The sequence below is a fragment of the Prunus avium genome, chromosome 8, assembly GCF_965620075.1.
Source record: "Prunus avium chromosome 8, drPruAviu1.hap1.1, whole genome shotgun sequence".
NCBI classification, from domain to species: Eukaryota; Viridiplantae; Streptophyta; class Magnoliopsida; order Rosales; family Rosaceae; genus Prunus; species Prunus avium.
Window position 1 is genome coordinate 8,879,446 of NC_142291.1, and position 12,104 is coordinate 8,891,549.

The 12,104-nt window shown below is 36.8% G+C and overlaps 2 protein-coding genes across 3 annotated transcripts; both read left to right on the plus strand.

Annotated features, from left to right (window-relative positions):
- Positions 1-2,617: 2,617 nt before the first annotated feature.
- LOC110756246 (uncharacterized) lies at positions 2,618-3,361 on the plus strand. Its single transcript, XM_021957648.2, has one exon. The coding sequence runs from the start codon at positions 2,762-2,764 to the stop codon at positions 3,281-3,283; it is 522 nt and encodes a 173-aa protein (XP_021813340.1). The 5' UTR covers positions 2,618-2,761; the 3' UTR covers positions 3,284-3,361.
- Positions 3,362-6,565: 3,204 nt separating this feature from the next.
- On the plus strand, positions 6,566-11,368 carry LOC110756254 (uncharacterized). Of its 2 annotated transcripts, XR_002526650.2 has the most exons (6): positions 6,566-6,865; positions 6,978-7,173; positions 7,394-7,949; positions 8,615-9,033; positions 10,390-10,719; positions 10,989-11,368. XR_002526650.2 is itself a non-coding variant. In XM_021957662.2 (5 exons), exons 1-5 carry the CDS (start codon positions 6,808-6,810, stop codon positions 11,098-11,100), a joined length of 1,341 nt encoding a protein of 446 aa, XP_021813354.2. In that variant the 5' UTR covers positions 6,570-6,807; the 3' UTR covers positions 11,101-11,368. The 2 variants fall into 2 exon arrangements, 1 of the variants encoding a protein (XP_021813354.2); XM_021957662.2 differs by lacking the exon at positions 10,390-10,719 and having other exon boundaries at positions 6,570-6,865.
- Positions 11,369-12,104: the final 736 nt, after the last annotated feature.

Sequence of the window (12,104 nt, forward strand, 5' to 3'; positions counted from 1 at the left end):
ACTTTCATGAAGAATGTGGCCTCATCCGAGCTGTGTAGGTTGCTGAAACAAATATTGCAATGTGACCTACGGAACTGGACTGGCAGGGGGCTGTAGCCAAAATGAGTTTGTCTTTAAGCACTTCTTCCCTTCATCCAAATTAGGCCTTAACATGCTTGAATTGCATGAATTATGCTCTCTTGCTCTATTTGCCTACAAAACACACAAAGGAAGGCAAATAACTTAGAAATCTAAGAAACTAAGCAAAAGAAGTAAGTAAATAGGGCATGTATATGTATGAAATTATGAGCTTAACAGTGATCAGAAGGGAGAAAGAACTGATTAATAAATATAAAATTAATAATTTGACTAGGGAAGATAAAAGGACATTGCATTGTGTGCTGTTAGGTTTGTTTAATTTTTTAATTTGTAATTTGATTGGAGATGTGGAGTGCACTGTGCACTTGTTATGAAACACAGTCTCATTTATGGGGAGCTTCTCCAATGCGAACTCCAAGATGCGAACTCCAATGCGAACTTGTGTTTTAACCGTTGGATGACTTGTGTGCTTTATTTTCTTTTTTTTCGCTCTTCATCCAACAGTTAAAACACAAGTTCGCATTGGAGTTCGCATCTTGGAGTTCGCATTGGAGAAGCTCCCCTCATTTATGTCTGTTTATGAGTATTGGGTCTTAGGCAATAGTATTAAAATAGGCTTTGGGTAATTATATTGTTTGTTCAAAATGAGATTTTTCTTTTAAACATGCATGTGAGGCTTAAGCCCAAGAACTTCAACCAGCTATATAGGGCCCAAGACTGCTATGCCGTATTTATAATTTTACATATATGCTCATGTTTTGTAAATATATGTTTATATATTTATAATTTAATACATTTTTAAAAAAAACAAAAAACAAAAATCAAAAGACTTACGCCTCAACGCAATGAGGCTTTCGATAAAATGCCTTGCTTTACGCCTTAACGTTTTAAAACACTGGATCCACCATGTATTCGACTAAATACCTCAAAGAAACTTTATGTTTTGTTACAAATAATTGTAGCTTGTTTGTATTTTTTTTTTCATGAATTATGAATGGTATTATTATTATTATTATTATTATTATTTAGATTCTAAAGGTATTTGGTTGTCTAAATTTTTGTTTGGAACTTTTAATCTTTTAAATATTTTACTTCCCATGAAAAATGCATGACTCCACCATTATTTTGACCAATTTGAATAGTGCATGAATTTTTTTGCCACACTTAGAAATGAGAATGCACCTATCTAGGGACCAACATGTTAAAATGCCTCAAACTATAAATTGTAAGATCCTTGGTTTGTTCATAACTTGAATTAGATTTTGGAAATAATCGACTCAAATAGGAGCTCATTGATCAGAAGTGTTTTATTTAGACTCACATGTAGTTTTGTTTATTTTCTTCGAAAAAAAGACCTGTTGGAAATCACCAGTTGGGTTTGGTCCAAGTCCAACTAATAAAGGCGTGAGCAAGGGGTTTGAATCCCCCCTTCCTAATATCACTTGTGTGTAGAAATAAAAAAACTAATAAAAGCATGAGAGTCTTTGATCATCTCACCTGTTTATCTTTTCTTTGTTGATTCCTCACTTTCCTAACAGCCAAACATGTTTTCTTTAACCTATATCCCAGTATGCAAAAACCTATGAGCCATTCTTAGCACTAAAACTATAAATAAACCCTACACCATTTAATTTCTATAAATAAATCCAAAAAAAAACTCAAAAAATAACAGTTGACCCTATTGAATTTAATTTTGATTTTTAAATTACTTTGATGCCCTATTGAGTGTTTTGAGCTTTTTTATAAGGTTTTGGGGTTGAGTTTGTTTTAAGAAATCAATGACAGTTTTGTAATTTAAAAGAAGTTAAAAGTTTTCTTGTTATGTTGTAAATAGGCTTTGGGTGTGTTTTAAAGTCCATTTCATATCGGGTTTTTTTTATAATTTGAGCTCCTATATTGGGTATAATAATGAATCTCCCCAGGTTCGAACCTTAATGGCACCTTAACAACGTGCGTGAGAAAACCCGTCCCCCAATATCAATTCTATAAAAACAAAAATCAAACAATTAGGCCAATAACATAGCTATCTTTGCACGTAATAAAAGTAGAGCCTCGTCAGCCCAATATTGCTGTCATTAGAAGTTGGACTTGCATGAGATGTACCAGACAATTGGTTTAACTTGGTGGTGCAGTAACTGAAATTTAGGCGTAGAAACCCCTACAAAAATAGAAAGTGGCAACGCAGTCCCTTTCAGTGAGTCCAGAGTCAACACCACTGTTCCGAAAATATCAAAACAAGAGAAGGTGTTTCCTCCTTTCAATCCGGCGGTAGATGAGATGTCCTTTTGCTCCTTTCAAATTGAACCAAAAAAAAAAAAATCGTTTCATTGCCATTGACAAAGGCACATAGAAATTCTAGTCTTATCCTAATTTGAGTAAACTAGAAAAACTACATTGCTAATGAACCTGAAAAGAAAACCTTGATGTGCCTAAAATTTGAGCAGTGCCAAAACCATTTAAGGCAAGTGTTGGGGTCCACTTGAGAGAAATTAAATCTACCTTGAAAATACAACAACTAGGGGACCCTAATATGCCAACCCTTGATCCTATTTTATCAAATAAATAAGAAATGTGACCCGGAGAAGCAGTTGAACTAAAACTTTAGGGAACAACCACCACCAAACAACTCCTGTATATTCATCATTTTAATGTTCTATTTCATTCCAATACCATCAACCAATCCATGGCCACACAAGATTTCAGCTTCCCCACTCATAAATTCCCTTGCACCATCGATTCACCCCCTTTGTGGCGCTTGTCTCCTGCAGCCAGCAGCTCCAAAGTAGATGATCAAAATCATAGCGAGGAAGAAGAGGAAGAAGAAGAAGAAGAGATCGTCAACGTCAATGTAAAGTATTGTGATCAGAGAAGAAAGAGCTTTTCGTATATCGAACGCGGCAAGAAAATGGTGGAGAAAGATCAAGAGAGTAGGGATCATGATCATGGGGAGGAGAAGATGGACATGCTTTGGGAGGATTTCAACGAAGAATTGAAGTCAAGAAGTAATACGACGTCGGACTATTCTGGTGGGTTGTCAAGAGAGATGCTTCACTTGGGTTGTGTTAAAGCTTTCAAGTTGACCAAAACAAATGGTGATCATGTGCTTTCGACCAGGAAGCCTAGCGTGGTGGCGGTTATGAAGGTCCTGAAAAGGCTGTTCTTCCTCCATAACTCTCATCACAAACTCAAGAAAAATGCATGGTGATCAAATTGTCTACCTTCAATCATTTTTTTTTGTTCTTTCTTGTTTTTTTATAAAAAAAAATGGGGTCATACTAGTGCTGATTTATTGTAAATAATTTGATCATAAATATAGACTATTGTTTGTTTAATATAAAGAAGGATCAGGTGTCACTCTTGACCAAGTCATGCTTACATATATATGATCTCATTTCAGTGCATTTTCTATAATCTGTAAGGATAAGCTTGTATTTTTATTCCTTTCTGATACAAAGAAATCTTTCATTCAATCTTAGTTTTACATTGTAATTTACTTGCATAATAAAGTGAATAATAAAATGAATTCTCAGTATAATAAGTGGTGAACGTGGGTCAGTAGTTTTAGTTCTGGTTTTGTCTACTTTTATCATTGGTGTTTTGTAAATTTCAGAGAGACGGGTCAGCGGCCCACTACCAGCAACACCGATATTGTCCCCAACTTAACCACCTACAAAGCCCAATAGGTGTGGGGTTTTACCACAAAAGGCCTCGGTGATTTTATTATCGGAACCATTAATTATATATTATATTTTATTTAGTCTAGTTTCCGATGTGGGACTTATATTCTTCAACACACCTCTTCACATAGAACCACCATATAGTGGGCCACACGTGTGGTTAAGTCCATATCGGAGTCAAACATTCAAGCCCAACATGTGAACACCACGTATTGGGTAAGACGTAAGGGTAAATATTGAAGCCCAACATGTGACCATCACATATTGGATAAGGTGTAAGGGTAAATGCCCAATATTTCAGGCCCAGCCATTCAACCCGCTCTGATACCATGTTAAATTTCAGAGAGACGAGTCAGCGGCCCACTACTAGCAACACCGATATTGTACCCAACTTAACCATTTACAAAGCCCAATAGGTGTGAGGTTTTATTACAAAAGACCTCGATGATATTAGTAGCGGAACCATTCATTATATCTTATATTTTATTTAGTCAAATTTCCGATGTGGGACTTATATTCTTCAACATATTTTATATATCATGTTCATGTGTTTACTTGTATTTTTTGAAGTCTAATCAAGTTTCTCTTCGATAAAAAAAAAAAAAGTTTAACTTTATTATGATTATAAAATGATAGGAACATTGCCAACGGGGTCTAGCCCAATTGAAAGTGGCATTGATTTGCATACCAGAGGTTTCAAGTTCGAACCCCCATGACATCTTAGTTGTGTGTGTGTGAGAAACCCCCTATAAACCATCTCTTGTACTTATAAATATAATAGGACAACATAGGCCTAGCCCATTGGCCAACTAATTATACCCAAAAATTCTTTGCCTTTAGGTAGGGCTTGTGCTTAGCTTATTTAAGATAGGGCATGCCCAACGCAATGGCAAGACCTAGTGTCTTTGTGTAGATCTTGTGAGAAGCACAATGTATGTCCGACATCCAGTAGATGTCGGGCCCATAGTACTAAATTAGTCATAATCCATAACTAAAAACGACGTGAGGGGAAAAACTCAAAATTCCTTATTCTAGAGCCAATTAAAGTAGCTCAGTGCTCTAGAGAGAATATCCCCTCTAAATAAATGGAACAATAGATAGAATACCTTCATAATAGGTAATGGCAAAAAATCATTTTTGGTCCATGTGGTTGACCACTTTCACCACTAAGGTTCATGTGGTTTCAATTTGGTCACTTTTGCCCCTGTAGTTTTCAACTCCAAGCAATTTGAGGACATTGCCCAATTTTTGCTAAGTTCTTCTAATTGCTGTTACTTATTGAGGACATTTCGGTCTACAAATTATTTAAAAAATTCATTCCTTTTTAAAATAAACAATTTAAATTTAAAATTTAAAATTAAAATAAAACCTCTCTCTCCCTTTCTCCTCCCAACCCGATTGCCCAACTCTGGCCAGCCACCACATCCCTTTAACCTAACCCAACCACCATCTCAGCCACCTAAGCCTGCCCCTACCCCAAACAAATCAAATGCACAACCACATTGAATCACATCCCCATGAAGCTTCACACACCTAACATATTATCACAAACAAATTCTTCCCATAATCTCTTAGGATTCGTTTGAGACTGCTTCTCTAGGAAACACTTCTCCTCATAAGTGGTTCTAGTAAAAGTGCTTTTATTATAAAAATGTTAAAATTTTCATAAGAAAGCACTTGAGAGTGCTTTTTGAAAAAGCATTTGGGAGTGCTTCTTGAAGAAGCACATATCACATGCTTCTCCAAAGAGCACTTATATGACCAAGAAGTACTTAAGAATGCCCCCTGAAACTTCAAATGGCCCACATTGACCAAGGTTTGATGTTCCTTTTTGCCCCGTACCGTCAACTCCAACCATAAGTATGTTAATTTCGATGACGTGACAATAGTGTTTTTGTAACTTCGTACACATGAAACATTATCCACCAATCTTGATGATGAGGTAAGGTGGAACCCACCTCTAGTATGGACCAAAAATTAATAAAAAAAATTACTTACCTTTATATAATTTAAAACATTAAAAATATCAATTATATAACATAACAAATAAAGTAAAACAAAATTGGCCAAGCTTGAGAGAGAATTTTGCCTTTGAATAATTGAGTTTTTTTAATCAATATAACAACTTTTTCTTTAGATTTGGCCACAACTTTGAGAATCAAATGGAAAATAGATCAGAAAAGTACTAAAGTAAGGAAGAACGATGAGATGCACAGATGATAAGGTGAATGGCTGTGGTACTAGAGATGGATAACATGATTTGAAGATTTTTTTTATTTTTAATTTTTTGTTGTTGTTGCTGACGTCAGCAAACCCGAGCTTGAATTAGGGCTCATCTTGCCTGAGGGCTGGCCTGGTTTCGTGGGCCCCAGTAGCTGCCCCCCCAGCCCTTGTTGCTAGAAACGTTTTTGGGCCTAAACCCCCTTAGCGCCCCCTCCTAGCCGTTGTTGCTGGAACTGCCCTTATGCAGGGTTTAAGTTCTGTTCAATTGAGGGACATATGTCAAGATTTCATAAAGGGTACATAGAGGGAACACCAATTTGGGGACAGTGGATCCAAACTCCCTTGTTAAAGGGGAAAAAATGGGCTATTTGAAGTTTGGTGAGGCAAAGTGAGCTTTGACTGGAATTTTGAGAGGCATTACTTTAAATAAGCCAAAGTGATTATATGGTGAAATTACTCCCAAACAATCAGATTTTATTTTAGTTGAGGAAAAAAAAAAGGTAAAATTCATTACAAAGTTGGGTTCATAGAGCAAAGAAAAGGTTCAAAATAACCCTTCCAAAGTATGGGCCTTATGGACGAATTCAAACTTGAATGGCTCTTGGTTACAGCCGAAGCCCCTCTTGTACTCGTCTCTTTTGAACTTTGTTGAGACCCCCAAAACAAAAACATCCTAAAACCCTTCGCTACTCTGAGTTCTCTTCTCTTTCCTCTTGTCTTTCAGAGAAAATCAAAGGCTTTAGACAATCAGACAGAGCGACATGGAAATCCTACTTTCCATGGATGTACTTGTAGCCTTGTAGAGATAGGGCATGCACCGCCACAGAGCATGTTACGAAGAAGCCTCACTTTTTCCTCCAACTCCCACAAGCACCTGAACAAATCGGGTAATTTCTTTTCTCTTAATTAACACACATATATATAATTTTTTGAAAGAGTACGTGAAAAATATGGCGTGATTAAGATTATTTGTATTTCTTTCTTTTTGGGTTTTGGCAGTTTTATTGAGTGGGTGGCGTGGAAGGCCGTACGCTGGTAACGCTAACGCTGCAGCTGCAGAGGCAGATGCAGAGGCAGAGGCAGAAGCAGAAGCAGAAGCAGTGGCAGAAGCACCAAACCCAAATGTCCGCAGAGTTAAAGGGAAAAGACTTTCTAAAGCAGAGCGCCAAACTATGCTTGAACCCTTTGTCAACAAGTAAGTATATTATATGAATATTGTAGTGTTTGATCTTGATTGTTCCTTTGAAATGCTGATCTTGATTGTTTTTATGGACATTTGTTGTTTAGAGAGTTTTGTCATGAATTTGAGCTTTGATTAATTTGGTGAAATTGAATAAGCTGTAGAATGTTGCAATTTCATTTTGGGTTTCTATCATTAGGGATTTAAGTGAAGGTACTTTGGTCATTATTTTCAGGTACAGAGCAATGAATGCTGGGGCATTCCCTACTGTTTCATGTGCTAAGAAAGAACTGGGTGGCTCTTACTATGTGGTCAAGAGCATCCTTCAGGAGTTACAATACAAAGCTAAGATGTCTCCCTGGTCTCCCGTAACTGTTGATATGCCAAAACAAGAAGAAGTTAGAGAAATTGAATCTTTGGCTCAAGTTGAAGAGAACTCAAACAGTCAGGTGTCAGCACATGCCAGCACTCAAACTGATTCTGAGGCGACATATGATGCTGATCTGCCAGGACAAGAGGATGTTGGTGAAATTGAATCTTTGACTCAAGGTGAAGAGAATTCAATCTCTGAGGTGTCCGCAGATGCGGGTGTTCAAAATGATTCTGAAGAGGCATATGATACTGATCTTCCAGGACAAGAAGAAGTTGGAGAAATTGAATCTCTGACTGGAGTTGAAGATAATTCAACCTATGGGGTGTCAGCAGATGCCAGTGGCAGGCATTTAGAAGCCAATGAAGAGGCACATGCTTCCTCCTCAGTTGAGATCTTGTCTGAAGAGGTTACCACTCAAGTAAGTATATGGCATTAATCAAATTTTGGTTTTATTCTTTATATTTCCATTGTTCAGGTATGGTATGATTCCAATAATATCCTATTTGGATTTTAAAAAAAATTGAAATTTGCACATGGCTTGTGTTCAACGAGGTTTAAATGGCGTCTGTCTGGAGCCTAATGTGAATCACTTGGCTTGGTTTCTTACCACTCATATTTTTGTCCTAGTATATGAAGTCCTATATCAATAACACTATATTATTTTTTTTCTTCTTTTAAATTTCAACTTAATGCAAGACTAAGGCTACAGTACTGTAGTAAACTTTTAATAACTTATGCTTATGCATTATAACCTTTGTAGAAGCATACAAAAATGTTGCATCCTGAGTCTTCTTCATGTTCTTGCATGAATTTTATATTAAGCATTATTTTCTTCTTCTCGTCTGTATTATTGTCCTAATGTGTTATGATATCGAATCGACCCTTATCCACACAAGTTCTTTGAATTTGAGGTGCATGGCTAGATTCTTCATTAAACCTTGGCTCACTGATTCTTTTAAAATTTTCATGTATGTCGAATATCATGTTTATACCATAAATAAATTTCTTTTGCTTCTCCGATGCGTGGAAGATGTTCCATATTAGTAAACTTATAGTTATATCTTTTGTGTTTTTTTTTTGCAGGGAAGTGATTCTGATCTTGTTGTAACACAAAGTAATTTGCTGAAAGTGGATTCTGTGGAATCTTCTTATAAAGACCTTGATAAACTTGGTAATGGTAAGGAGGAAGCTAAGCAGAATCTTTCTGATTCTATTTCTAAAGAACGTCAACTGTCAGAAGAAAGATTTGAGGTTGTTTCTCATCCATTTGGCAAATCTGAGAATAGTGAAAGAGCGGAAGCTGAAGCTGACAAACAAGATTTTGTTGCAAAAGAACAAGATCTGCCAATAGGGGAAGCTAATAGAGCCTCTCCTCCAAGTTTTGGTGATACACAGGATATGAAAAAACAAGAACATGCCTTAGAAGATCTACCATATTATGATGATTTAAAGTGTAAAAGAGAGAAATATGAAGAGATCCCTCAGCCAGACAAACTTCCCAAGTAAGTTTCTTTTGTACAGTATGTTATTAACTTAGTAATGTCATTATCATTGACATTGCAGTACCTGCTGTTATTCCACAAGCAATGTGATGATGTATTTTTGCCCCTAAGATGTGCTCACATGAAAATCATAGACATTTGTTGTATGCTTGCTGCTATAGAGCTAAAACATGGTATTGGACACACTAAGCTGTGGAGGCTGGCACCACAGACAGAAAGATAAAACGTTGGAGATAGGTGCATCATTAGTTTATGGATTTGGCTTCTTTATTAATTGGAACCATAATCAACACAAATTTTTTTGTATTCATCTACTCTAGTCCCCAGTTCCGCCATTCTTAACTTTTTGGACCCATTTAACATGCTAGGAAAGACCTTGAAACCATTTGCTCAAACCCTTCCTTTTCAGCTTACTATTCTATAACTTTACTATATTTATAAGCAAGTGACTTCGCACTTTGTTTAAGTTTCAGCAGTCAATGAGTGCGCAATAGTAAAATGTCCAATGCAAAGATGAGTGGTTAAAATTGTAAGTACAAAGTTGAATGTGCCTGCTTGATCCTACACAACTAAACAGAACTGGCCCATCCTGGGTTCTCATACCATGATTAGCTTAGATTGTCATGCATATGGTAATAGTTGAAGTGCTACAATCAACTATTCTTCTGAACTCAGCGTGCTTCTGATTCATGTTCAATTAATGTGTGAAGAAAATAACTGAAATTGACTGTCTACAATCTGAGCTCAAAGATCACGCCTGAACTATTCTTCTGAACTGACTACTGTGCGCTGCTCATTCATGTGCAATTAATGTGTGAAATGGAATTTATTCTTGTGGGTCTGTGCTTCTGAGTTATGACCCCAGATTACCTTTTAACATCTTCTCTATTGATACTACTAGTGGGGGTCACTATTCTGGTTTTTTTTTTTTTACCTTGTGGCCCTCTTTTTCTCCTTTTGCTCATACATGTGTCTACTGGAAGATTACTGTTTTTTTAAAAAAACGTAAAGATGAAATTTTTATTTCTCAAGAGAAACTGTAGAGTAACACGGGCAAGCAATCCACCAAGAATGTACAGAATAATATGATTTGGTTTCTTGTTTGTTTATCCAAGATAAAGGTGAATGGCTTGATATTAAGATATCCAGCAAATTGATTTGCAGTTGCACTCTCTCTGTCTCTCTGTCTCTCTGTCTCTGTCTCTGCCTCTCTGTCTGTCTCTGTCTCTGTCTCTGTCTCTTTGTCTCTGTCTCTGTCTCTCTCTCTCTCTCAGTTTGAAAGGTGGTGTGAATAGCTTGATGTCAAGATCCCAGACAAATTAATTTGCAATGGTGTTCTCTTTGTATCTTTTGAAGATATATGTCACGGTTAGGAACTGTGCTGTTTGGCATCTACTTGGGTGGTTTGGTGGGAGAAGAACAAAGGGTTCTCTGAAGATAGAGAAGAGGAGTTGGCATGACAGGATTGTATTTTCTGAATATGATTCTTCTGGATTGGTCTTCATTTTTGGATTAGGTGGGTCTATTTGAATGAGTTCTAGTTTGGTCTCTGAGGCTCTGGCTGTATTCCTTGTGCATCAGGCAGCAGTTAAGTTTAGTAACTCAAATCTTACTTTGGTATCTTACCTCTTCTACTCTGGTTGGAGGATGTTAATGAACCGCTCAACCACCAGCCTTGGATTGTGGGTGAGTCAATAGTTAGAAAACCAATTAACCTAGTTATTGCCTTGTCACATTTGTTTGCCATGGCGAAGGGTCATTATACAAGAATCATATGTAGTTGAAGCCTTAATAGGCTAATCCCATCTGAAATATGTCTAATCTACTTAGCTTTATGTTCTATGGGCATGTCTTGAATTCTTTTATTTCACCTAAAAGTATCCCATCATTTCTTTATTTTTTGGACCCATATATTCTTCTGCGTAAGATGTTATACACAATTATTCATTTTGCAGAGACCTTCCTGGTAGGCAGGCTGAAGATGCAGAGCCTTCAAGTAAATCAACTCTATGGGGGAATATGAAGTCATTTGCTACTGGCATTATCAGTATCTTTAGAAAACTGTAATCTTTGTCTCGGTAACGATGAAACTTTTAGTATGTTAATGTTTTGTCAGGGTGGTGATGGCATATAAGGTCAATACACCTAGCTTGTACATACTGCTGAAATTTGAATAGTTGCACAATCAAGTTTATGGTTCACATGAGGTTGGGTGTTTGAGGAGGCTTTTTGTTTATTATCTTTCGTATTTGAGAATTTTCTCTCCCAGAATTACTGTTCAAGAAAGAAATATTAGATGTTATGAGGCAATAAAAGGAAGTTTATGGTTGCAGTATCTGGTTACACACTTTGAATTTAATTATTTTTTTCCAGGTCACATGCCACTGTTGAATTGTTTTCTGGACCTTCTAAGGGTCAGGATCCTGGGACATGGGTTTTTTCTTTTACAAATTTATAACCAAACACATTTAGGCCACTACTACCATAAAGAAACTAAAAAAACAAATCCAAAATTGGCCAATTGGCAAGTTTATTAGTTTACTTAGTATCTAAAATACCTATATTCCCCTTGCTTTAGGTGAGATGTTTTTGGATTTCTTCTAATTTGGATTTAGATTTTGTTTTGTTTTGTTTTGTTTTTAAATTCTTATTTTGATATTGAAATTGTGGTCTCTGGCATAGTGAACTTTGGAGCCCTCTATCAGCGGTTGTGTTTCTCCGATGAAGGTGTCGTCAACTAGAAAGTTGTTTTGGCAATAGATGAATGTATCGGCCTAAAAACGGGTCAGAAGCTGGCTGGTCGTGCTGCTACACTTGAGCGACCGTTGGCCTTTACAGCCAAAATTGGATGGAAACATTGGCTTTTTGGGTTAGGTCTTTTGAGGAGATGATAGGGGAGGGTATGACGAGCAACTTTTGTGAAGGACTCGTGGCCAAAATATGAATGGACGGTGCCGAAAAGTCGCTGGAAAAACAAGGGGTTGTGTAGCCCTGTGTTGGGGTCTTTTTTCGTTGGAAGGCTTGTTCAGGCTTGTTCAGGCTTGTTGATTCTTGGACCTCCATAGAGTGGT